General features: G+C 37.7%; 1 protein-coding gene across 1 annotated transcript; it reads left to right on the forward strand.

Annotated features, from left to right (window-relative positions):
* Positions 1-1,019: 1,019 nt before the first annotated feature.
* On the forward strand, positions 1,020-26,627 carry BMX (BMX non-receptor tyrosine kinase; the record flags this gene model as incomplete). Its single annotated transcript, XM_084286352.1, has 18 exons — positions 1,020-1,157; positions 2,183-2,287; positions 4,445-4,526; positions 6,240-6,359; positions 8,174-8,235; positions 12,671-12,849; positions 14,905-14,967; positions 16,010-16,069; positions 16,647-16,701; positions 17,890-17,972; positions 18,430-18,557; positions 18,968-19,042; positions 19,808-19,979; positions 20,890-21,106; positions 22,676-22,740; positions 23,787-23,905; positions 25,393-25,550; positions 26,553-26,627. 18 exons carry the CDS (start codon positions 1,020-1,022, stop codon positions 26,625-26,627), a joined length of 1,956 nt encoding a protein of 651 aa, XP_084142478.1.
* Between the last annotated feature and the right edge of the window lie 6 nt (positions 26,628-26,633).

Genomic DNA, 26,633 nt, shown 5'->3' on the forward strand with positions numbered 1-26,633 from the left:
ATGAAGGTATTTTTAGTCCTCCTCCCCACAGGGGGGTAGCCAGATATACAGAGCAATGTCTAGTGAAGCTCCCCTTTTCCTCCTCAGAACACTCCTGCTAGATATATGTTGCATTCTGGGCTCAGTTAGGATTCAGTGGAAATATGTGGGTGTGATGAATATCATGCAAATATTCTCTTTCTGCTGATCTCTCTGTGGTGAACAGGAACATAGCAAAGTGCGTAGCTTAGCAGAACACTTTCCTTTTGAGCTCCAGAACACAGAGGGCAAAGGACATTCTCTCTTTACATCTGGGTAAGATAAGCTGAATCCATACTAAACTTGTAGAAATATTGTGGACCTCATTCTTCTTAGCATCTGCTACTGTATGATTATCAGGGCTAAGAGAAAAATACATTGATATATGTATTTATATGTGGTGCAAGAACATTTTTACTTTTTGATCTTCTATACATGCCATTGTTCCATAAATGTGTATTTGTTTCAGTTGAAAGAAAAATGGGAAATTTCCAGTTCAGGGAACACACTTGTTAACACTAGGTCTGTTTTTCTAGTCTGTAAATAGAGTTTTCTATTTTGCTGTTGTTGTTGTTCTCTTTGTTGCTGTAATGATTTCCATATTATGCTGCAGATGTGATACATTTGTGCATAAAGTAGACTGTGCTCTTTGCCAGAAAGTGTGCATGGCTTTAAAAGAAGAGATACTCCGACAGTAAAGTCACAGAGGTGTCTTGTTTAGAACTACAGTAGATCTGTATCTTAATTTTTCTGTAATGTGATCTTTTTCCCTGAATAAGTTAATCAACCTTATTTGCTCATGCAATATTAAATGCACACTTTGTAACCATGTATTTCATAAAATTAAAAGAAAAAAAATAAAAAAAAAAAGCCATGAAATTTCAAAACATACAGAAGACAATGACTCAATATATTCGTGATTACAGTTTTTATAGTTGGTGTTGTTATGTTTGTTCACAATAATAATAAAAGTTATTGTGGTATTCTTTTAGGGAAACAAAATGGAGAATAAAACAATTCTAGAAGAACTTCTTCTGAAGAAGTCACAACAGAAGAAAAAAATATCACCAGTTAATTATAAGAAAAGATTGTTTGTTCTGACAAAAGCAAGCCTTTCATATTATGAATATGACAAAGAGGTAAAAACTCATTTTCTAAAGTTAACTGTTCTGAGATATTCTGGTACCACCTCATTCTTCTGGTTTTCTTCTGTGAAACTTGATTAGATGCTATGAATTAGAACAACAGGTGTACTTTGTTTTGAGTAGATAAAAAAATTACGGAGTATCAAATTTTATTTTCATTTTGGGAAAGCACTTAGCCACAGGCTTAATAGTGTATCTGTTCACAACATCTCTTACAGTTATGCTTGCCATTGAGCATCTGTTTTTGTCCTTCCAAAGACAACAAAACTTAAGCAAGTAATTAACAGTGGCATATGTTTACACATTGTCTTGAATAGGGATGTTTTCCTTGTTCAGGCCTCCCTCTGAACTGACGTAAATAACTGGCTTCAGAAATTACTTGTATGAGGCATAATTAGTTCACAATCTTATTCTTCAACTGCACAAAGCAGATGGTTAAGCCATCATTTTCTAAAGACTGACTGTGCGTCACACAAGGGTAGCTTTTCACTCAGAAGATCTCCTATTGGGAATGCAAATATAGGTCCCAGGCAACTTATTTCAAAGTTTTTGCTCCTTTGGACCCCTCCTGTGAGTTACATTCCATTAGGACCCTGCGTGGAAACTCAGTGTGAACAAGCTCCACCTCAATATGAATGCTGCAGCTGGGCTTCTGTTTTGCACTTAAGGTGTTGTTGTTTTTTCCCCTCTTAATTCCTCCTTCTTCTTTTCCTCCTCTCCCCGCCTACAGCTGCATCAGATGTTTTCTCAGATATAGGGCTGTGTCCTGTAGCTCTTGCAACTGACTTAAAAAGACATTTGATGGATAAATTGGATGTGGATAGGGCACTGGGGAGGGTTGTTGTTTTTTAATACCTTTCTTTTAAACTTTAACAAACACAAAGCAATGGCTTATAAAGCTTGAAACATGAAATTGTGCAGAATAGTCAAACTGGAATAGTCCATACTGTGTTAAAAATAGATTTCAATCTGCTGTGGTTTTTTTTTGTTGTTGTTTGTTTGTTTGTTTTATCTCTTAGAAAAGAGGAAGAAAAAAGGGGTCTATTGAGATTGAGAAAATCCGATGTGTTGAGACAGTGAATCTTGAGGAATTAACACCCGTTGCAAGACAATATCCTTTTCAGGTTAGTCACAAAATCAGGTTAATGCACATTTCATCAGTCATTCTAGAGTTACACTGATCATTCCTGTCTCAAGTGCTGATACCTGCTATTGCTAAGTGTTACAGATATTTGCAAAAAGTAGAAAATCAGTCCCTGTAACTGATGCTGTGACTTTGCTAAAATGTTTTTACCTGACTGGGATAAAATTTGGGTCAAGTCTTGATTCCTTTATGTTTAAATTTCTATCAGATATTTGCTTTAATAGGGTCTGAAATATATAGATTAGTATGCTTATGTGATTGTCACTTTTTAAACGCAGAATTAAACACTTAAAAATTCTTGTTTAAATTCTCAGTATTTCTTTCCACTTTTTTTCTTTTTTTTTTTCTTTTTTTTTTTTTTTCCTCAATACCAAGTTCAGAATTTGACCCCAGATTGCCCGATTACCATTCAAATGTGCCACAGTCAGGGAAACCAAAGCTATGCATACAGCTGCACAATGCACAACACATGTTCAGGAATTAAATGGGATGAGAGAAACATAACTTCAAATTTTCTGCCTTTCATCTTTTTCAGTTTCCCAGCTCAGGTTCCTCCCTGAGCCTCCATCAATCCCAATTCTATGAGTAGTGGGGCATGCAGGTCATAGATCCCCCTTGGAATGCCACCTCCAAACAGCACGGGCTGCTCAAGGAAGTGACTAACAGCTGCTGAACAGCGTGTTAATCCATGACCCTGTAATAATTGCCATGGCCGAGGGCAACCTTATGTTTAGTATTTCACCACCAGACTAATCCTAGGTGTCATTCCTGTCTTCCTTTCCCTTCTCCCTCCCCAGCTTTGTGGCATTGAATGGCATGTTTATGTTAAATAGTTGTGTTTATCTCAGGAGTTCATAACTCAGTTAAGCGGAAAAAAAGAATGTTTGCTGCAGTGCCATGAAGGGGGACTGTATTCTGGGAAACAGTACCTCTAAAAAGGGCTTTAGGATAATGATAGCTGATTCCCATCAATTCCAGTGTGATGCTATGGCCAAAGTTGCTAATGGCATCCTTGGACTTGGAAGCAGGCACACATTCAGTAAAATCAGGAAGGCTGTGTTTGTTTTGACACTACTGTGATCAGCAGGAGAATATTGTCTCTAGTTCTGGTGGCTATAATTCAAGAAAGATGTTGTAAACTGAAGAGAGGTCAGAGGAGAGACTTGAGAGTACCTAATAGATTGGATAACATGCCTTAAAGAGAAAAGCTCTCAGAGCTCCATCATTTGACTAAATAAAGAGATGAGAAGCAGATTGATCAGTCACGTATGCATACCAGTGGGAGTACACATTTAATAACAAGGGCTCTTCAGTGTAACAAACAAGGCAATAAAGTGATACTTGAAATTCATTGCAGATGACTGAAAAGCAATGTACACAAGGGAAACGAAACCCTGACTTAACACACACACACAGTCAGCCCAGTATTAAGCATGATCCAAAAAGCAAAGCAGATGTTAGTAATTATTAGGTAGGCATCAAATGAAGCTTGCAGAAGATTGGTTGAAAACAAGAAAAAGAAGCTTGTTCACAATGTTTAATTTAGCTAAGCTGTAGGACTACTGACTGCAGGATGTTGTAGATATTAGTTTCTTGCTTTAAAAGGCAGCTGAACTAATTTGCAGAAAAATATCTATCCAAGGTGATGAGGTAAGAATGCATCACCTTTGGATCAGGATTCCCTGGTCACAGTACAGCTCCCCTGAGCTTACACTCTGCCTCAATATTTGTTACTGAACATTGTTGTAGAAGTGTTGTGGCCTGCATAACAACAGCAAAAAGCTGGAAGATGCATCTAGAAAAAAATGGAATGGAAAGAATGAGTTTACGTGTGGTCTATAAGGTCTTTTGTACCCAGAAGACAATTATATCTAGAAATATTCTATGCTGTCCTTTGTTTCTGCAACTGTTCTTTCAGACACAAACCACTGTGGTTAAGGTACTATATGCAAGGTTTGTTATAGACATCTTATATAACATGGCAGTGCTTACAGGTGACCTTGGCAAAACATTACTAAATTATAGGAGTTTGATGTCAGTAGGTCTGCAAAGCCTACTTTTTTCTAATTCCCAAGCTTTGGTATGAAACTTTTAGGCAGCACACTCTCACCATGCTGTCTTTCTCAACCTCTTTCAGATTGTGTACAAAGGTGGCCTACTTTATGTCTATGCAGATAATGAAGAGAGACGGAAGCAGTGGCTTGCAGCTTTGCATAAAGGTAACACTAGACCTTTATCTTTCAGTGTATTCAAATAACTTGAGGGGGGATAGGAAAATGCTCCTGCTCCCTCATTTTGTGCCATTCTTTGTCACTTGCTTTTAGTCTCACTCATACTTCATCTCTGACTCGTTGAAATGAATTTGAAAATGTAAAGGATGAAAAATGCGGTGAAAAATAAACCAAAATAAAACTTATTTTTCATGAGCATTTTCTAATCTTTGTCATATGTTCAGCCTTTACCAATGCAAGTTAATAGAGAACAATAATTTATGGTTCATCTAGTGTAACACTTACCTTCAAAAAGCTACTTTGGTAACCGATACTGATAGCTTTTGTCCCTATTTCCCCCTCTCTCTCTCTCCCCACCCCCACCCCTACCCGCCCCCCCCCCCCCCCTTTTTTTTTTCCAATGAACTTTCTGTTTTTTTTTCTATGAAGCAAATTCATAGATATGTAAATATTGAATTTTAGGCAGAAAATTTATTCTTCAGTGGAGGAAAAAAAAAATCGCATTGAATAGGGCAACTCTCACACATGCTGATCATTGTGGAAACAGTAGACAATCTATAGTTGGCTGTGAATAAATATCCTCTGCAATTTTACTTCTAAACCTGTGTATGAGATACCTCTCTGTTTGTGACTGTTCTCACATACAGAGTAAGAGTATGTCAATTACTTTAGCAGAGTTATGGAGAATGTTGACCAGGAGCAGAATAGGAAAGATTAACTGCATTGGATCTTTTAGAAAGAAAGATATTGTTATGAAATCATTAAGGAAAGATTTGGTGTACTGCAAAATGACATTCGTGAATAAAAAGATTGCATTAATGATATAGTTTGTAATGGTAATCAGGTAAACAATAGCGCAAATATTCTAGCTGCCTACAAGCCTCTTAAAAAGTGTATAAAAGTACTGGTCGCCAAGGGGTACACTGATCCTTTTGGCAGTCTCTTGCATGTTCAGGAGTCTTGGGCTTATAATGGGTCATCCCAGAAGGTCTGAAATCCTGTTCTGAAGTAGTCAGCTTTTAAAGTCTCACACTATGCATCCTACATTTCTTTTAGGTACTTTGTGAATCCAAAAGTGCTATTATGGTTTGCAGAACTAATATATCACTAGCACAGTAATAGTACTGGGACCACTCAAAGCAGTGCTTTGAGTACAAAATGTGTCTGTGATAGTGTTCCTCTTTGCTATGCTTAAATAACAAATTTATTTTAGTAGACAAACATTAGTTTGGATTTGCCATATGAGGTATTAGGTATCTGTTCTGGTATTGAGTATGAATTATTACCGTTTTCTTGAAATATATATTTGTAGGAAAATATTCAGCATATTTTGATATATAAAAATATTTTCTCTCAATTAGTTTCACTATTGCTTGTGAAATCTTTATAACATACATGATTTTAAATCATAACTGTTAGATTCCACTTTGTTTCTTGATTGATAGGTCTGTACCATGTCATTCTTGACACACAGTTTTCTTTCTCAAAGAAAGAGGTAACTGTTGGGTATGGAATTCAGACTTAGTTTGTATAGAGAAATAAAATATAGACAAAATGTTACCAAGATATTTGTCTAGATCTAGGAGTCAATAAACTATCTGGGGTTCCGCAGTTTATTGCAGCGACTATATTAATCATAAGGAACATTCCAGTTATGCAGTCTTTCATGTTCTTTTCTTTTTTCATATTTTTTTTCCCTAGAAATTAAAGACAATAACGATTTACTAAGCAAGTATCATAGAAGATTCTTCACCAATGGGAGGTTTCTCTGTTGCAACCAGACTTGTAAAGCGGCCCCTGGATGTACAGTTTGGGAGAAATGTAATATCTTCTTTCACTTCTATTTGCTTAATCTCAGTGATGCTTTTCACAATATTACCAAATCCACATGGACGTTTAATCCACATGGACAGTGTAATAAATATACAACCTGATCTACTAATACCTTTCTATGTATGTGCTAAGCTCCTTCTAACATCATAGCTCCTATACATTGTACCTTATAATATAGTTGAGGAGAATAATACCCCAAAATGATACCTGTTGAGTTTGAGCTAAAAGGACAGTGACATTTTTGAAATATTTTTCTCTTTAGAGAAATATTAAGAATATGAAGAAATACGAATATAGAAAAAATACGCTTAAGAACTCTAGCTAAATTGTGGCATTGTGCTCTAAGACCTTTTTAGTGATGAGGTCCCAATAGTTGGACAGGTAGGAACAAGAGAAGTTCAGCACAAGAGTGTGTATGAATGAGTGTAAAATAATCCAGCTTCATAACTGAACAAAAGTAAAACTATTATATTAATACACAATTATGTACATATATGATGAATATTTTTCTAAACAATGTGATTTAATTTGCAACATATATATTTTTTTCTTTTAACATGCTTTTCATATGCATTTTTGTTGAACTTAGTTGTATTTCTTATTTTTCAATCTATAAAGACTGAGAGAGGAAAATCTGTAAAATGGTACTCTCAGTTTTCACGTTTTCAGAAGGGAATTCCCTTATGTCTGTGTACACGCTTAAGAAATCCCACATTAAGGAAAGGGAATAGCAGATTAAGAGTATCTGGGTTTCTGCCTTTTAAAGCTTGATTATCAAGAAGTGTAGAGCACTGACAGAGATGTTAATTTCAATCATGATTGAAATTTGCTCTTGAGCATTTACTGTCACAGTCAAAAATCTAAGACCCCAAATTCAAAGACAAAATATGAAAAGTAGGTGTGAGTAGTTGGGAGCCTGATTTATATCTGTGACACTTATAACAATGAAGCATTTGCTTTTGATAACTGAAATTAATGACCTAGGCTTATCTGCTATTAATACAGGTTTCATGATTATAGAACACTGAATAATATAGAGAGTTGTCGACTGTTTTGTAACAGTAATTTGAATAGCTTCATATAGCTTCACAACATAAGCCATTAAGTCTGTAAAACCCCTGGCCATCTGCAAGGGCAAGGAAATACCTCATTGTCAGCCATGGATGACTTAGCTAAAAGAAGAACTGCAAAGAGAAATTTGGTATTTTGAATGCTTCATTTCTGCCTGATATAATAATGCATACATGCAAGATATTGTGCTTTGTCTACTCTACATTTGCTCCTAAATAAGTTCCTGAGGTGGCTAGTGGAGATACGTGGAGCACAGGGACACAGCCTGCATAGGGAAGACTCCAGACAGCCTCAGTCTTGTAGCCACTGGGTAATTGAAAACAGTATTTCTTAACTGACACTCCATAGAGCATAAGTGTCCATAAAACTATTAAAAAAAATAGAATAAAAATAAGTTCTCAGTCTCCCTTAGTGTGCAATCAAATAATCTAAAACAATCAGGAAAACTAAAGAGAAAAATACAACCTCAAATTTCCCTGAACTTTTATTTTGGCATAGATGAAAGCAGTGATTGATGGACTTTTAAAATATATTGATATGGTGCTTGAATTAAGAGAAGGTTGGGAAATACAGAGATAAACAGGTCTATACCACAGTGAGGTAAAATGTCAGCTGTCACAAATATTTGTTTGCTATGCTGTCACTGCCACTGTATAGAACTGCAAGTGAGAAAGCCTCAAGAAACACATCCTTACTTAATTCATGGTATGTTTTTAATCCCTCTCTTCCAGATGTGACTCTGTGTTGCACAACCTGGTCCGTGAAACCACTGCCTCCAGTTCCTCAAACACTGGTAGGTCAAAATTTCAAGTATCATCCTACAAAGAAAGACCCAGCATCCAGGTGATGGGAAGTGCTGTAGGGTGGGAGAGAGAATTGCAAACAGCATCTCACTGGAGCTGGTCTCAGCCTCTCACATGCAGTCAGACTACAGCATCCTTCTGTCCAGCAGCATGGTGAAGGGAAGGACATAGCTCCATCTTCAGTGTGCTGTAAATGGCAAACTGGGAAAGTCTCAGCCACTTTCAGTTCACTTAACAGGCTGGTGACAGTAGAAGCTACAGTCCTTGCAGTGACATCTTTTACTTTACAGACATTTCCAGGGAATGACATCAAAACGAGCTCTAGTGTGTAGGAGGTCCCCATTCCTAGAGATGCCCAAAACTCCCCTCTACCACAGTCACCAGAGAAAATGGTGCTTGCAGTACTTGGAGAAGACATAGCAACTGAAGACACAAACAAATATGCCACTGTTTGGGTGAGAAGTGGTGGATGGACTACACTTTTCTCACTCAAATCCCAAGTTATGCTGGTCTGAGGTTGGGTCAGGAGTACAGATGCCTCACTAGGAATGTCTGTTTAGCCCGCCTCTACAGAGACAACCTCTAAGTTAATGAATTTGGAAGAGCTTCTGAGCACTCCTGCCTTTATCTTGACTTTATATCAGACAGAAACCCAGGAATGTGTTATCCCACCAGCACCTTCAGGGCCTTTCTCTCCATCTGAGAAAGCTAGGCATACAGACCCAAAGGGCAAACAGGACAATAGAACACCAAAAAAAAAAAAAAAAAAAAAAAACAAACAAAAAAACACCTGCTTGCAGCAGTTTATCAAGGTGCTTGATGAAAAAGGGCTTTGAATCATGGAATTTTTAAAACTGTTTCCTGCCTTATTTTCATTTGTCTTCTATATCTTTAGGATACACTTTGGGTCCATTTCCTTGCTTTTCTTTGTTAATCAGAAAGTAATTTTAAAAAAGAATGGAATTCTGATGTATGCAATTGACACAGACAACCAGGGCTTTAAGAAACACATAAGAGTATCAAGACACAGAAGATAAAAACACAAGCTGTAAAATTAAGCTCTATAATAATAATAAAAATAATAACAACAACAACAACAACAACAAAGCCTTGAAAATATACTTTATCAAAGAAGCTTTTGACTTTTTTTTTCTAATAATGAGATCTGAAAACAATGGCATTGTGAACATGCAGCCATGTAACTTGTTTTGAATACTGTGGTCTGCTTTGCCTGGCTTCCATCAAAAGATGTTTTGTTTATCTGGAGAGAACATCAGCCATGCAAATCTCTTGCTGAACAGACTGGCTTCAGCTAGGCCTTTACGATTTATTTTCATTGTCTGCTCAATTTCAGAGATGATATTTTGAAAAGAAAATTTAAAAAGCAGGATCGTGACAATATTTAGATTGATTCTTCCAAAACAATTTCAGTAAATGCAGATAAAATAACTACCAGATCTGGTTACAACTTGACTTAATTTTCCCAAAATGTATCATATAGATCAGATTAAGAAGCTGACTTCTCATGGCAAGGAACAGTCTATATTTAGTTCCAGAGCTACTTCTATAAGTTTTTAGCACATTTTTGCTTTGCTGTCTCATCAACACAATTTAGTCATTCAAGGTCCCACTTGAACTTCCAGCCTTCCTTCCATCTACATCCCAGTTCATGTCCCTCACCTTTCCAACCCCTGCAAGTCTTGCTCCCTTGCTCTCACCTCAGTTGACCAGAGGCACTACTGTGTTTCCTTACATCTTTCACCTTTGATGTGTCTATCCCTTTCATCAGTTCAACATTGTACCACTAGTCTCCCACAGAGGAGCTGGTTCCTGAAGAGTGATGCCATTACAGAGAATAAAGGTCACAAACATGCCTTCATGGAGAGCACTGGGCACTTCCCCTGTGCTTTGATAACAGCAGGAGCTTCCTGTCTTAGAAATACTTTCATCTCTGTTCGCGCCTGGCAGCCACTCTCAGTGTAATGGCAAATGCTTCATGTAGGTCAGATAGAAATTCACTGAGTGCACACATGTATCTTCTCATGCTAATGCATTGGACAAGGTTTATGGAAGCTTAAATGATGCTGCACATGCCTCCAGTTGCACAGTGGCAGCACAGTTTTGCAGACAGTAGCCATACCTCTGTACCTGTCACACTTGAATCTCAGACTGTTACCTACAGCTTTCTCTAGATAGTGGTGGTGAAGTCCTCAATATGGAAATAACAATAATATCACAGACAGCATAAAGGAAATAAGAGAGTCCATTCAGTTACTACTAGAATGTTACATGCCCTGGGTCTTTCAGCCAGTTCTGGAAATGGAAAGCTGTATATAAGGACACAAACCAAGACATTAATCTGTACCAGGTTCCAGATGAAGTCCATCCAGAACATTGCAACAGACAAGTACACATCCAGCAGCAAAAAACAAAAGGATGCAAATCTGATGTGCTCATCTTTGGCTGGCTCTGTCCCCTGGCTGGTTGGACAAAACAAAGCTCCTTGCTGTGATCATAACTCTGCCACTTACTCTAGCCAATGCCCTGCTCTTTCTTGTGCTCACACAGCAAGATGAAATCTCCATCAAAGCATGACACCCTGATCATTCCATAAGCAAAACAGAGGAAGTGAAGAAATAAAAAATTTAATTTCTAAAGGTTACCAAGTCCAAATCTCAGAGTTGCACATGAGTTTATAAGTACTTTTACTTGCTCTAAGCATCAGCTTGCTCTAACATCGTTCCTTTTTTTTATGGGGAAAACAAACAAACAAACAAGCAAACAAACAGTTAAATCTCTGTATTTTAAACTTATCCATCTTTCTGACAGCTGCAGGCAATTCTAGTTCTGTCATTTTCCACAAAACCTACAAGAAGTCTAAGATTTGAGTCCTGCCTAACACAGGCCCTCAAGCTATAATCTTTGTTCCACTGAAATCAGATATGACAAACAGGAGCCAGCTTTCCTGGGTTCAAGTAGTAGCACTTGATGAGTAACATATCTAAGTCTAGGCAAATGAGGAGGGTTCTTCTGTTAGTGATTCCTCTTTAAAAAAAAAAAAAAAAAAAAAAAAAAAAAAGGATCATCTCCACAGGAACTTAGTGAGATGAGACTGAGGCTCGTTGTGTTTACAGGAAGAGATACTGTGTGTCTTCTTGCTTAGTGGACTCAGTCATGCATTCACTTGGCTCTTTGGTTTCTTCTTGCTTAAATAAAGAAATGTCAGTAAAGAGGAGACAAGCAAATATACAATGCCATGGTTTTTTTGGACTTAACTTCAAAGAATCACAGCCTGCTTCAAGACATTTGGCATTCTTCCCTAGTATTGTATTACAGAGCTTTTCAATTCTAAAATAATAATATAAAATAAATAGTTGGCATCTGGAGTCCCTTCTAACTCTTTGTTATTTTTCCCTATCCTTTTCTGTCAGTGTTCTGCATGTAGTTTTTCCTGCTCTTAAAGAGTTTTGATATCTGGATTTTCTCATTTATGACATTTCTCTGATCTCTAAATGCATTTCTGTACCTAAATTTTAGATGCCCCTTTGCCTATGGCTTTTTGATTGACATAACCTAACTTTAATGACAGACTTCAAATCCAAGTTATTTGTGTAGACCTCCTGATGATAGAGACTTCTGTAGGAAAACATATTTCACCTGAAGACCCAGGTCAAAGATGAATGAGTCCCAAAGTTACATACATACACTTGTTTAGTTTGCATAGGGAAAGTTAGCCACCAAGAACTGGAGTTCCTTATGTTGAATGTGCTTAGCAGAGAAACATCCAAGCTAGTCAATAATGACAATAAGAAAAGGCAACAATTTATAATTCATATAGCTTTTTGTATTCATTGAGTGGTAGTAACAATTGACTAATGCTTGTTGTGCTTCATGCTAAGATTACTATTGATCAACAGACATTAAAAAAAAAAAAAAAAAAAGTTGTTTTATAATACTATGATGGGATTTTCTGATTCAACAGGACATCATTTCACCTCGTTATAGGTAAACACAATTTAGTCACATGGTTCCTAGCACATGAACTGCAACTGTTCAATAAACATTATCAGCTTCAGGTAGGTGGTAAGTTTTTGGTAGAGTCCAGTCTATTATGTCATCATGTTAATTAGAGCTTTGTTAATTACAGCTGTGTCAGCTTCCACTTAATGTAATACTTCTGGTGACATGATAGAACTTGGCTATTTTCTCACCTGTCTCACAAATGTGGACAACAGTTTCTAAAATGTTCTTCTACACGAATGAAGGACAAGGTGCTCGCCTGTGCTGACATTATTAGCTTTGATTAATTTGCTTAATATCATTGTACATGTTGAAGATAGAAGTAATAGCATACACGCTGTGTGGTATTTCTTACTGTACCCTGTGATGCATCTGCTTGTCATTGTATTTCCTCTGTCTTCAAAGTTGAGACGCAGAAGCCTGCCTCAGGTACTATCACCAAGTAAGTCAGACCTGAATATGGCTGTGGCCCAATGCAACTACGAACCCTTAGGAGATTCAGCTATCCGGCTTGTCAAATGCAATAAATATCATGTATTGCAAGAGGAAGATTTTGCCTGGTGGAAAGTGAGAGATTTGGAAGGGTAAGTATGCACTGCAGAATACTTCTTTTTCATGATCGTGATATTCCACATACCTTATCTTCATTGGCAACACTTCAGGCAGTCCTGGTACCTTACAGGATCTTTAAAATTAGCCTTAGGTTTTAACTATGTTAGTAGCTATTAAACCTTTTTGGAGAAGCCTCATTTTCTCATGTGCAACTCCACTTTCATTAACATCCGTGGCTGCCAGACTGGGTGCAATTCACAGTAATCACTGCCTGTACACCAGCTAAAATAGTAGCCTTACTATACTGGCAGTAATTCTGATATGTGCCTGAAGAAGGGCTTGTGCACTCTGAAGCTGTCCATTTTAGTTTCAGTGAATAAAAGATAAAATCTCTGCTCACAACCTTTGCCTCTTGAGTATGCAGAAATCAACCTTAGACCAACACCGTCACTATTGTAATAGCAGTCAGAACACAGGAGACCAGTGGGAACTGCTGCAGCAGGAATAATTTCTCACTTCAGTCTCTCACCAGCTTTAGGAATACTTTCCCAAAGAGATAGAGCACCCCCATCCTGCAGAGGACAGAAGCATTAAATTATTCCCTTTGTGGTTCACAAGTGGAGGAATCCCCTTCAACTACTTAAAATAAGACATTTTTCATTAATATCCAGCTGGTATAGAAAAGAGAACCTCTTCCCAAGTCAATAAATAAGAAACAGCTTTCAGAGTACACTGGAGACAAAGGCAGTACAAAAAACAGAGGCTGCCTGGAAGAGATATGATTCCTTGTCTGTCTCATGATAGATACTAGCTGGGTTTGACTTTATGTACATGATAGAAATGTGGAAGAGAAGAATTTTTGAGCTAGGGGATTTCCAATCTGGTTTGGAAGAAAATGAAATGACTTGATCCACTCATAATTCATTGATTAAGTTTACATCTGCAAGTAAGCAAACAAATAAATCAACATTAAATTAAAATCACAGGACTGGCGTACTGCTCTGGGTGAAGAAAGCAGCACACAACTCTGGCAACTCTAAGGCAATAATAACTGAGTAATCTGAGACATGCTTTTAAAGGCCATCACTGGAATGGTGATGATGATGGCTATGTAAAAGTGTACAATACAGGCAGCTTTGCTTATGAAGGCTGAACAAAGTGTTCTGAGATGAGTGAAAGAGCAGAAAGAAATCAAGAGAAAGGAGGACATTTAAAGTTATAGACGTATATTTATAGACATACATTTTTCTTTGGCTTGAGAAACTGAGACTTTTGCAGTATTGATTCTGCAAGGACAAACCCTGTCCGTTTATATCATAACAAAACCTTAGAGTTCTGCTTGGAAATACTGACAATCTTGGTGTTTCAGATGTAGTAGAAACAAACAGATGGCAGTTACCTGTTTCAGATTCCATACCCTCTCAGATTTCTTCTTGTTCTATTGAGATCCGTGGTGGAGAAACCCTTCTCTTCTGTCTCCATCCATATTCAAATGTATGTTAATTCCCCTTATTTATTTTTCTGATGGGTGCAGCATACAGTCCACCTTCTTACCACTCTGTGGATGACTACAGGTCCCCATAACTTAGTTCAACATGTCATGCTGCCTGCTGCTTTAAGTGGTAGCTCAGCTGTCCATATTCCCTTAGCTTAGCTTCTCAATTGCATTTGACATTGTGTGGGGAAGAGTTCTAAGCCTACCTATTGACTGGCTGTGTTTGACCTTGGATACTCTGATGGCACCCATTAGTCACTGGCATCTTTCATCACAGCAACCAAGATGGCATGTAATGATATTGTTGAACAGTTGCTTCAATCTTCCATATGATGAAGCCAATCACTGAGGAAGAAGCCTTTTCAGTGACTAGCAAAAAGAATAACTCATTGAAATGTAGCCTCCTAAAGCAAAATTACCTCTGCATTTTCCTCCATATCATGTAAAAAGCATAAATGTTTTAACCATGAGCATTTCTGTTAGTGGCATTCTAGAAAGCGACTGTCTGATTAATCCCTTTTCCTATTTTAAGTGACCAATTTTAAGAAGCAATCATGTATGATAGCTGAACTGTGAACTGTTTATTTTGCAGGAATGAAGGTTTTGTACCGAGCACTTACCTGAGAAAGTTATCCCTGAATGATGATGAGCCAAGGTGAATCAATATGCAGCCATCCACTGCTTAAATGTTCTCCTCACCACTCTAGAAAAGATCAGGCAACATTTTTGGAATATTTTTCTTCTTAAGTAACTTTCTGAGTACTAACCATAACATTTACTTCAAGGTGTAGAATCAAGTACAATTTGTCTTCTTGACTCATAATGCAAAAAACATCAGTTGAAAATCCTGGTTTCATTTAAATCAGGAGGGTTTGGCCACTGTCTTCAATGTGCTGGGATTTCAGTCTTTGTAGTCTTATTTCAGCATTAAAATGTCACCCTTGCTAGCACTCTCATGCATCTCATGCAATAAGTGAGCATTCCAGTACAGGGTAAAGTGAGTCTTAGTCTGTCAAAGTGATATATCAGATCTGACTTTTTAGTAAGATTATATGACATTGTAAGTACTAAGTATATGCCAAAGTGTTTGAATGAAAATCTTAGAGAAGCTTAGAAGATTTTCTCATAGTAAACCATACTGGATAAGATTCAAAGGTTTCCTACTTTTAAAACAAACAAACAACAACAACAACAAAATGCAATCACTATAATAGTAACATGTAAAAATCCAGAATTAATTAGAATCACTATTATTTTTGCACAAAAGATTATTTTAGAGGTATCTTTTTCTGTCACATGAACTCTATCTATTGTCTGTCATAGAATATTTATTTGGGAAGTATATCACTGTACAGGTTTGGAAATCTTCCATGTAAATTTTGAAACGGTAGATGCAATCTCTTCATGAGGTCGGTGAAGGCATATATAGTCTCATTGCCTGCTACAACATGCACAGAGCAGATTTGTCTTTCCAATACATTGCATAGTGGAGAGGAAAGGCCATGTAAGTGTTTGCCAAGTCAGGAAAAAAAAAAAAAAAAAAAAAAAAGAATTAAATATGTCTCAACATTTTAAATGTTCACTATAGGCCATGGTGTAATAGCAGCAATTGCTCAAAAAATATATAGTATGACCTGAGGAAAGCAATTTCCATAACTAGTTTTTCACAATTTCAGTATATTATTTTGTCTTTTTAGGGAAAACTCAAGTGTCAATGAGCACACATCATCAGAAGAGCAGAGTATTGCACAGCACGAGTGAGTATGTAGGATATGTCTTTGTGAGTACTGAAATATTCTTTGGGCCACTCCACTTTATTCCACAGACATTCCACTTTATGCAACTTCCTAGAACAATGGAATTCTATACATTGATGTTATATTAATGGTAATAACTATATATATTGTCAGCAGCTTAGAGATCATCATCAGCATCACTACCAAAAGGCTTCCAAAAGAAGGAATGTATTTGGTTTTGAAAAAAAAAAAAAAAAAAAAAAAAAAAAAAAAAAGCTTTTGACATTTAGACAAATCAGTCTCCTACACTATTAAGGTGTCAGGAGTTATTCTCCAACCCTGTAAAAAGTTACTGTAAAAAGTTGAAGTCACAGAGTAGTCCCTGATATTTCAGAATGAAGAGACACGTCAGAAGCACATGGAAACTAGTGGTTTCCTTCTTATCATGGCCCAAAATCACAAATGCATAACAAGTCTAATTTCTGGCTTTTCAAAGCAGTTTTGAAAATATTTACAATGTATGGCATTTTTCATGAATCTGTTGTGCCTTGTCTAGAAATCAGCCTATCAATAACAAACCCCATATTTCTCCTTGCAGTTGGTATGCTGATGGTATCTCCCGTGCCCAGTCTGAGCAGCTGCTCCGTCAGAAGGTCCTGCATATCTTTTATTGCTTGTATATGAATAACTGTGTAAATGTTTGTGTGCCAGTTGTCTTTGCTATACTGTGTAGCTAGAGGATGCTGATGCTCTTCAAATAGCTGTCGTATTGCACAGTGCTGGAAACTCTTGTGCTAATTTGGTACCGATAAACAGATCTCTAAAAATGTCCAGATGTGTTGATGGCTGTTACACAGACAAACAAATGATACACTTCAAAAATAGGCCTGGAGCAAAGCCATAACATGTACATTTCCCCCCATGGCTCTGCGTATTGGTTTTAGCTCTAAGCCTCTGTTTGCTCCAGTGTGGCTCTTCCTGCAGGTCAGTCTAGACGAGTTTTTTGTGTTAGTTTTATAACATGTGGATATGAAGTAAAACGTCACCCAGAAAAGCAGGGAAACTTGAGCAAAACAGTGCTATGCCTGCAGATTGAGAGCAAAGACTAGAACTGCGGGGTGGCTCAGGTGTACCAGCCATCACAAAAGACAACTGCAGAAGGATTTATCTGTGCACCTTTCTGCAGGAGATCTAGCCTCAGCTGTGCTTTCGGCTTAGGTGTCCAGTGTAAACGAGTTATTGTCTTTTCCCTTGGCAGCTGGCTGCTTTCTCACAGCTTCAATAATTGGCACTCAGCCACTAACTACTTTGAGAAAACCCAACTCTTTGTGAGCCTTGTCTCAATGTCCTTTCCCTTAGGCCTGTGCCATGGGTTCAGGAATGAAATTCAAGTGTGGCAAATCAGAAAAGGGTCTATGTCTCAGTCTGAACTTCACAGCAATGAAGCTTGGCCTCTATATGAAGTTCTGGATGTCTTCTTTCACCCATGTACTAGCCATATCTAGCACATCAGAGGTGTAGCTGCTAAATCTCCCCTGCAATAAATCTGTATCTATGTACCACACAAAAATGGCACACTACTTGCTTCATGTCTGGACTGAGGCACAACTCACCTAGTTTTAAACATCTACAGTGGGATACCACAGCCAGTTACCTAGATACCCTTTTTAGTGAAGAGAAATGAGTATTTCTAAGACATAATTTATCTTGTCCTAATTTACTACTTAAAGGATGTCGTATGAGTCACGTCTCCTTCTCTCCTTTGATAGAAATCTAAAGTTCACTGGGGTGAATCCCAACTTCAGTGTTTCTTGTATTATTATTATTATTTTAATAATTAGGGAAAAGAAGGTGCTTTTTTGGTGCGGAAATCTTCTAGCCAGGCAGGAACATTTACTGTGTCTGTATTCAGCAAGTTTCAAGAGTGAGTATCCAAAGAATGTATATCATTTCTGTGAGCATGCTATGGACATGCTGCTTGGTGTGACTGGTCATGAACAAAATCTCTGCAGCAATGAAGGGAAGGGAAGGGAAGGGAAGGGAAGGGAAGGGAAGGGAAGGGAAGGGAAGGGAAGGGAAGGGAAGGGAAGGGAAGGGAAGGGAAGGGAAGGGAAGGGAAGGGAAGGGAAGGGAAGGGAAGGGAAGGGAAGGGAAGGGAAGGGAAGGGAAGGGAAGGGAAGGGAAGGGAAGGGAAGGGAAGGGAAGGGAAGGGAAGGGAAGGGAAGGGAAGGGAAGGGAAGGGAAGGGAAGGGAAGGGAAGGGAAGGGAAGGGAAGGGAAGGGAAGGGTGTTGCAGTTCATTCAGCAACTAAGTATTCGTCCATGGTCTGGAAGGCACTTTGTAACACTCAAACATACACAGCACTTTGTTGTGTTTTCCAGAAGTAAAAAAGGAACAGTCAAACATTACCATGTGCACAAAACCCCTCAGAACAAGTATTACCTCGCTGAAAATTACTGTTTTGAATCAATTCCCAAACTTATACACTATCACCAGCACAACTCAGCAGGTAATCCCGTGTGTTTTTTCTACTTGATTGGTTTTGGCTTAGGCTTCTGGGCTTCTCAGAGTTATCATGAATCACTTTCGATACTGAATCTTCTAAATATCAAAACATCTTTTGGGGGAATTTAGGTGGAACTTGATCTACCATGTTCACAATCAAAATAGTTGCTTTGCTTTTCTGTAGAGTGCTTTTGGGTATTGTACTACCTTTTCTTGCAATACCTCTGCTGGAATAGCACTTAAGCACAGAAAACACTCAGTCTTGTGAAGTGATGCATCTGCTAAACGTTGTCCTCTGTCATTACCTGGATGGTTGTAATATGGTGTGTGCGTGTGTCTGTTAATTCCCCTGTATTTTCTTTGATTCAGAGAAGTCATTTATGTATTGTCAACTTTAAGAGGTTTTCTTTGTAGGTATCGTGACAAGGCTACGGCATGCAGTATCTATGCAAGTAAATAAAGTCCCAGACACAGCTTCACTGGGAAATGGTAGGAAGATAACTTTCATTTTTGAATCTGGTGTCAGTCTTGGCCACCAAGAAATGAATAACCAGAAAATTGTGACCCTTACTGTGTTCAGGCTTGTAAGAGGTTGCAGAATCCTTGAGCTCATTGTTTGGTGTCCCTTTCAGTTTGTCCATGCAGACAATGCAGAGCCTCCTACCCTGTGAGAATTTGGGAAAGATGATCTTTCAGTCATCCAGCCCCTTCCATAGCTTCCTGTTGTCCAGAACAGCATTGAGACTCTATGGTTCTATGAAATAGGGTATCCCTTCCTTCATGTGTGTCTTGTTTATGTCCAGGACTAGGTGAATGCAAAGGTATTTTATGTCAACTTTTATGTTATGCCTTTTTAAGGGACCCTAAGTCAAATTTTGTATCAACCGTGAAAGGCTTTGTGTGCTTTCTTCCCCAGCACATCTGAGTCAATGCCATTTCTTCCCTCTGCCACATTGCCTGGCACAGTAATACTTGTTTTCTAATCACCTACATAAATATATATCGTCATTTGATACTTAAAACTTCCTCAAATCTGTTTATAAGGCAAAAATCCAGGTAGTAGCGAACAACACTTTCAGGAATTGTAGTGTCCTTCTATAACTCAAACACAAAGCTTAGATGAGAAAAAGGTATGTTGCCTCAGTGCAGGTTGTTCTGCAACCCTTCAGAGAAAACAAAGCCATTGCATGTGGTAGATGCCATGCCCTCATTTGCCCATTTTTTTGCTAAAGGGAATTTCTTTTGTCCCACTAGGAATATGGGAGCTGAAGCGAGAAGAAATTGTCCTGTTGAGAGAGCTAGGAAGTGGTCAGTTTGGAGAGGTGCATCTGGGAAAGTGGAAGGGACAATATGATGTGGCTGTAAAGATGGTTAAAGAGGGAGCAATGTCAGAAGATGAATTCACAGAAGAAGCTCAGACCATGATGTAAGCTGTGGCAGTGCTTAATTATTTGGAAGCAATGATCTCTCCATTCATTAATCAGTAATACATAGCAGACACAGGAAAAAATATTTTCTTCTTAAAAATATCATTAAATAGGGTTGGGTACATTAGGCACAGGCTAAATATGTAGCCATGTAATATTACCAAAAGAACAACACAGAGATTGATAGGGTCATCTACAAAAAAGTTTTCAATTAACATCTCTTCTACAAGTTAGAGGTTCCACATACATCACTTAAAACTATGCTTCATTAGCATTTTTACTGAAATGGTTAGAAAGATGTTCCTGCCATCTTGCAGGTAGGAATGAGATGAATAACAGGAAAATGCCATCAATATGAACATGTGACTTGCAGCTTTAGTCTGACTCCAAAGAGGCAATCATGTTAGAATGTCCAATGAAATTCCATGAAATGATAACCGAGGCACATGAATTCAAGAATATTTCTGTTATATTTTAAATGTATGTACTACATTTCAGGCAGTCAACTAGCTGATACAATCAGAATTCCAAGTCTGAAAATTTTGCAGCTTGATTTTAGTAGAAAATTTTAAGGTAAAAGACCCACCATACCTGCTCATTTCTATTTTCTTCCACTAATAAGGCTGCACATTTGCACTGCTTAATCTTATTTCAGATTTCGACTATGAAGTTGTCATTTCATCAATACTGAGTCTTTTTTTGGTTACCATCAATACTGAGTCTCCCAGTAATGAGCAGAAGCCGTCTCAGTACTTCTTAAAAAGGAATAATTTACAGCCTGTGATAGGATTGTATCCAGTCTCACGAATGTCTCAGAGTATGCTACATTAATATTTGAAGGACAAAACTTACAGAAATGAAAAATTGTAGCTATTTATTCTTTAACTATTTTATTTTTATTTGTTTCAGGAAACTTAATCATCCCAAACTTGTTAGACTGTATGGTGTATGCTCAAAACTGTATCCCATCTATATAGTGATGGAATATATGTCAAACGGCAGTTTGCTTAGCTACTTGCATAGTCATGGGAAGGAGCTGCAACCCCTTCAGCTTCTGGAAATATGTTATGACGTTTGTGATGCTATGGCATTTCTGGAGAGCTGTCAGTTCATACACAGAGACTTGGTAAGCTATCGCACAGGAGAACTGGAACAGGATAGGCAGAGGCAGTTCTGCCTTTAGGTTCAGCCACAGCTGCTCTGGCTCTGTAGGCCTTCACCCAAAAAAGCATCATAGTCTGCAGGTTAGAGACACACAGCTGGTGTACAAATCTGGCCTAGGGGCACTAAAGGCCCATGTAAACAAGCTGACTTGCTCTGTTTCAGAGCTGAGCTGGCAAGTCTACAGCGCTGCATACCGTGCTGCCCACATTTATGGGTGCTGGCCTCAGGGGTTTATGCACCACTTGGCAGCAGAGATATCCAATTATAATATTAATAAAGCAAAGAGGTCTGTCCAGTGATAATTTAGTCCTCCAGGAGAAAGAGGTGTAGCATTAAAGATGTGGGTCACATGTTAATGAGTTAAGGATTTGTTTAATTGGAAACTTTTTCTCTTATAAAATAAGTGTGACCACTACTAGGATAAATGGGAATTTACTCTGGTGCATTGCAAGCAGGAACAGAACCTGAAAGTCTGCAGTTGCCCTCTCCCTTAAATACATTTCTCTGCCACTGCCTTCAGTCAATTTTTTCAAGTTGCTGCAAAACTTAGCTGTCAAGAATGGTAGTATAAGTCTTTGGAGAAATAAGTGGTTATTTTATGGGCCTGTTAAAAGTGAGCCTTCCCAAATTTCTGGTATATTGTGCTTCAGAGTCAATAGCAATGTTTTACATTTTAATCCAGACAAAAATACGTTGGAATATTTGTGACAATATTTGTTATAGTCTTGCTTAACTTTCCAGTAGGGATGCCATCTCCTCAGGTAGCATTTTAAATGCTGCATTGCTGATGTTTTCAAAGATTTGTGTCTATTTGTAAACCAAGTTGTTAAATCTATAGCTTACTAGTTTTCACACCTGATTCAGAAATCAGGAATGTCAGACAGCTTAGGTAGCAGAACTCAAGTTATAAATACAAAATCAGATTCTGAAAACTGGCTTTACACCATGGGAAAACAGGAATAAATTTTGAGCTTGATTTCAGGTTGAGGACTGTAGATTCAAACTACATCACAAAAATTAATGAGCATGCAGGCAGAGAATACAGCCTCAGATAAGTGTTCTCTAGTGATCATTTGTAGAACTAGGTTCATGCTGAACTTTTCATAAAACAGACTGTTTATATCATCTTTTATTGTTCCACTCTGTTTATAATGCAATGTGAATAATCAAATCAATGTTTTCCTTCCTGCTTTTAATGCCTTGGTACATTCTGAGACTACACAAAAAGACCCTGGAGGATGATGCAATTCTAAAGACAGGGTTTAGTTTCTAGCTCTGTTGCTGTCTTTCCAAGCAAATGTGGGTTTCTCATCCCCCAATATCATTATTACAGCTGAGATAATGATAAGAGCTACTTACCACTATCTTACAGTTCCCAACTTCATTGTTTCAATCAAAGAATATAATTATTTCTTGAAATGCTAGTGGACAGAAATGATGATACATCATAAATGATAGCAAACTACCAAGATGTTATTTGCTCCTCTTTGGTCTTCTTCTACTCATCTATTTTCTCACCTTTCTACTAAAGGCTGCTAGAAACTGTTTGGTTGACAGCAATCTTACGGTGAAAGTATCTGACTTCGGGATGACAAGGTAAGTAAAAGAATTGGGATCTTTGTGAAGCTATGATGTTAGGGTAGCTATAATTTACTGGCATTGTTTAGCTAGCTCCTGGCTATTGGCAAGGTTAAGCCACAACGTGTTACAGCTCTTTGTGTCTTCTATCCATTAATGACCATAAACCATCATGAGGTTAGAATAAAGATAGTTTGCTGTCTCAAAAAGTTATTGCTTAAAGCCCAGATGTAGCTGAGTGATTTCACAACTAATGCTTGTTAAGGAAATCTCATAGCTTGCTTTGTGTAGAGGATATGCAACTAATTTGGGGGCTAAACATCTCCATCAGTGGCCTCAGTGGAGAGAAGTGGGAGAGGATGAGCATCCTGGAGTACACGTTCTCTGAGGATAGCTGAGGGAGCATGGGCTGCTTAGTCTGGTGAAGAGGGGGAGGCTAAGAGGAAACCTGAAAGCTGCTTATGGCTACTTACAGTTATAAAACTGATGGTGCCAAATTTGTCTCAGCAGTGCCAGGTAATATAACCATGAACACTGGTCACATAACACAGCTCAGGAAGTTCAGGTTTGGACAACAAGAAGCTTTTCACAAGGAGGTAGTGCAACAGGCAACTTAGTTTAACTTTGTTAGTTGGGGACACTGTGGAATTGCCATTTCTGGAGGCTTTTAAGACTTGGCTACATAGAGCCATAGCTGACCTGATTTGGTGTTGGGAATAATCACATTTGAGCAGGGGAATGGACAAGATGGCCTGACCACATTCATCTTTGATTCTGCATTATTTATCTAATAAGTTGATAACAAGGACCTGGTCTATCAATTATAGATACCAGGTATCCTTTGGAAATTTGGAATTCTGTCCAGGCTGTTCCTAGGAACCCTCTGATATGCAAGGAAGAAAGAGTAAGCAGTATTTTACTGCAACTGAGAAGCCTGGTCTCGCGGAAGGTGTCTCTGCCTATGGCAGGGGGTTGGAATTAGATGGTCTTTTCCAACCCGAACCATTCTGTGACTCTATGATTCTGTAACTCAGTCACAACCAAGTTTGTTTCTTGCACTGTAGGTATGTTCTGGATGATCTGTATGTAAGCTCATTAGGAACCAAGTTTCCAGTGAAGTGGTCAGCACCAGAAGTTTTTAATTACACCAAATTTAGCAGCAAGTCAGATGTATGGGCCTTCGGTAAGTATGGAATTTAACATATAAATATGTATGCATATATGCAATCATGTTTGGCTTTCCTTAGCATACCACATGAAAATACTAGACATTTGCACACTGAAAGAACGTAAAAAGAAGTTACAGCTTGTTTATTAATTATATGCATCAAAGCCTGTACTCTGGATTTTTAGCCCGACTGTTTTTCTTATAGTCACATAGAAACCTTGTCCACTCCCCAGTTGCTTTGTATGTGTTTAATAGGATGCAACAAAGGGAACTGTTGGCAGTGGAGATCAAACAGTATCTTTGGCTGTAGACCATAAATCTGCGCTGCCCAACTCAAAAGAGTTTTTCTATTAGTCACAGAGGTCAGAACAGACACTTTGCATGAGCCAGCTGTGGCAGAGAAACTGTGCTAATGGAGACTCTGCAAAGAATAAGATGCATTTGCAGACCACCTTCTACCCATGAATTTAAAACATTTGAACTTCTACTTCAGTGGTTCTCAAGCTATTATTTTAAAATCCCTGGAGCCTGTTCAGTGTTTCTAAAAGTCTTCAAAAGGTAGCAAAGAAAGGGCAGCCTCTTCTGAATAGACTTAAATTCCACTTACAGGGGTTTGCTCCTGCAGTAAGAAAATTTTAGCAGCTGTCAAATTGGTGAAAGATTGGCAACCCACTCTTCTTGACATTGAACAATGGTGAATAAAGCAGATGAAAGTGTTTCCAAATGCAGTGTTTCTCCTTATCTTTAACTTCAGCTAGTCTCCCAATATTGTTAATGACCTTTACAAGCTTTTTTATAACATATACATTTCAATCAGAAGTTGGATTTTCTGGTGATAAATTTTCTTTTTGTTCTGATTGATGAAATCCTGACTCCAGGCACTATTGTCATTAACTTCAATACCAGCATTAACTTCAATGGGAAACACTATTTTTCCTTAGAAGGTGTTTTCTCATTTTACCACTATCCATTGATGCAGTGGAAGCAAAGCCTGAATCCATCGGTTCTTGTTTAGTTGTTTTAAACTCATGTGTCTTTGAAGGGCTAAAGAACTGAACATTTGGCATTCATATCCCAAAAGTAGATGTCTGAGAACAAATAATATTGGCTACTTAATGCTTTCATCAGGGAAAGCTGGAATTCAGATACAATTTTATTCTGATCTCACTGTGACACTACAATGCTTAAGTCGTCAAGCTGGAGAGAAGTTGAAAATCCAATAAATTTCTCAGTGGAAAAAAAAATCTTTACCGTCAGTCTTAATAATAAATATTGTGAATAAAATAAAAATTTTACTTTTTTTTTTTTTACTTTACTGTTTGTATCACATGTTTAGTTACAACAAAATAGTTCTAACAAAGCTGGCTGTTTTTATGAATTAATTTATGAATTAATTAATATGAATAAGTGAAGTAGGTTACACATTCCATGTGCATCTTGTTCTGGGAAAGGATTCCCTTGCCTTTCATTTCTTGTCTTCCATTGCTGTGAATATTTCGCAGGTATCTTAATGTGGGAGGTGTTCACTTTGGGAAAGCAGCCCTACGAGCTGTATGATAACATGCAAGTGATTGAGAAAGTTTCTCAGGGATACAGACTTTATAGACCACAACTGGTTTCAGACATCACCTACCAGATAATGTACAACTGCTGGCATGAGGTATGTATAACTGCATATATTAACTGCAGAAAAAAAGATTAGTAGGAGTTACTGCGATTCACGGATGAATTAATGTTCAAAATGGTAAATTCTCTTATAAAAGCCTTGCTTTGTATGTAGTACATTGCATATAACAGTCTAATTCAGGACTTTGTTAACAATAAGAGGAGAAAGCACAAGAAATAGGACATAAAAGAAGATTCTCCTCAGAACCACAAATTTGAGTAAATAACATTAAAATATGCTTGATTGTCAACATAATATGCAGGGTGAGTTTATTTTCACCTAATTTTACTGTTCTAAAATTTGAGTCCTGATCCAAGGTAATTGTCTAAATCCTTTCCATGATTACAGGACCATTACTGCTATACCTCCCTATGGTCATTTGTCCTTTCTATCTTAGCCATTATAGAATTAACTTATCTCTATTCATATACATGTGCCTTAAATAATTTAGACAGATCTCTACATTTTTAGATCACTAAAGCTGTGCAACCCCACTGGGGTTATTTTTATGGGAAGGTTGTGTTATCCCATCTGTGATTCTTCTATGAGTTGTGAATCAAATGCTGAACACGCTCATATTATTTTTAAAGATTTGTGTCTGCTGTGCCAAGAATTAATCCTGATTTATTTTTCCTCCTCAACTAAATTTTAGTCTGTTCTCTATGAACCATGACTTGTTTATCACCAGCAAAAAAGGACCATTTGGCATATTGTTGGTGATACCACGAAATGACAGTGATGATAGTTTTTTAAATATAACTGACAGAAAAAAAAAAGAAAAAAAAACTTACTGTAGGACATGTTAATGCAAAGGAAGAATATTAACTACCACAATATAAGGAAAATATACAAAGTAACTTTAATTTTCTTTACCCTTTAAACATCATTGTCTCTCTGTTTTCTTCATGCTAAAGTCAAGGAAAAAAAAATGCAGACTGCAGTTCCTGAATGATTTCAAAAGTAAATAACTGTATCTATCATCTTTGCTTCATTCAGCTACCAGAAAAACGTCCTGCCTTTTTTCAGCTTCTATCATTTTTTGAGGCACTGAGAGAAGACAGCAGGGCTTGAAAAAGA

Source organism: Netta rufina (assembly GCF_964035555.1).
Source record: "Netta rufina genome assembly, chromosome: 1".
Classification (NCBI taxonomy): domain Eukaryota; kingdom Metazoa; phylum Chordata; class Aves; order Anseriformes; family Anatidae; genus Netta; species Netta rufina.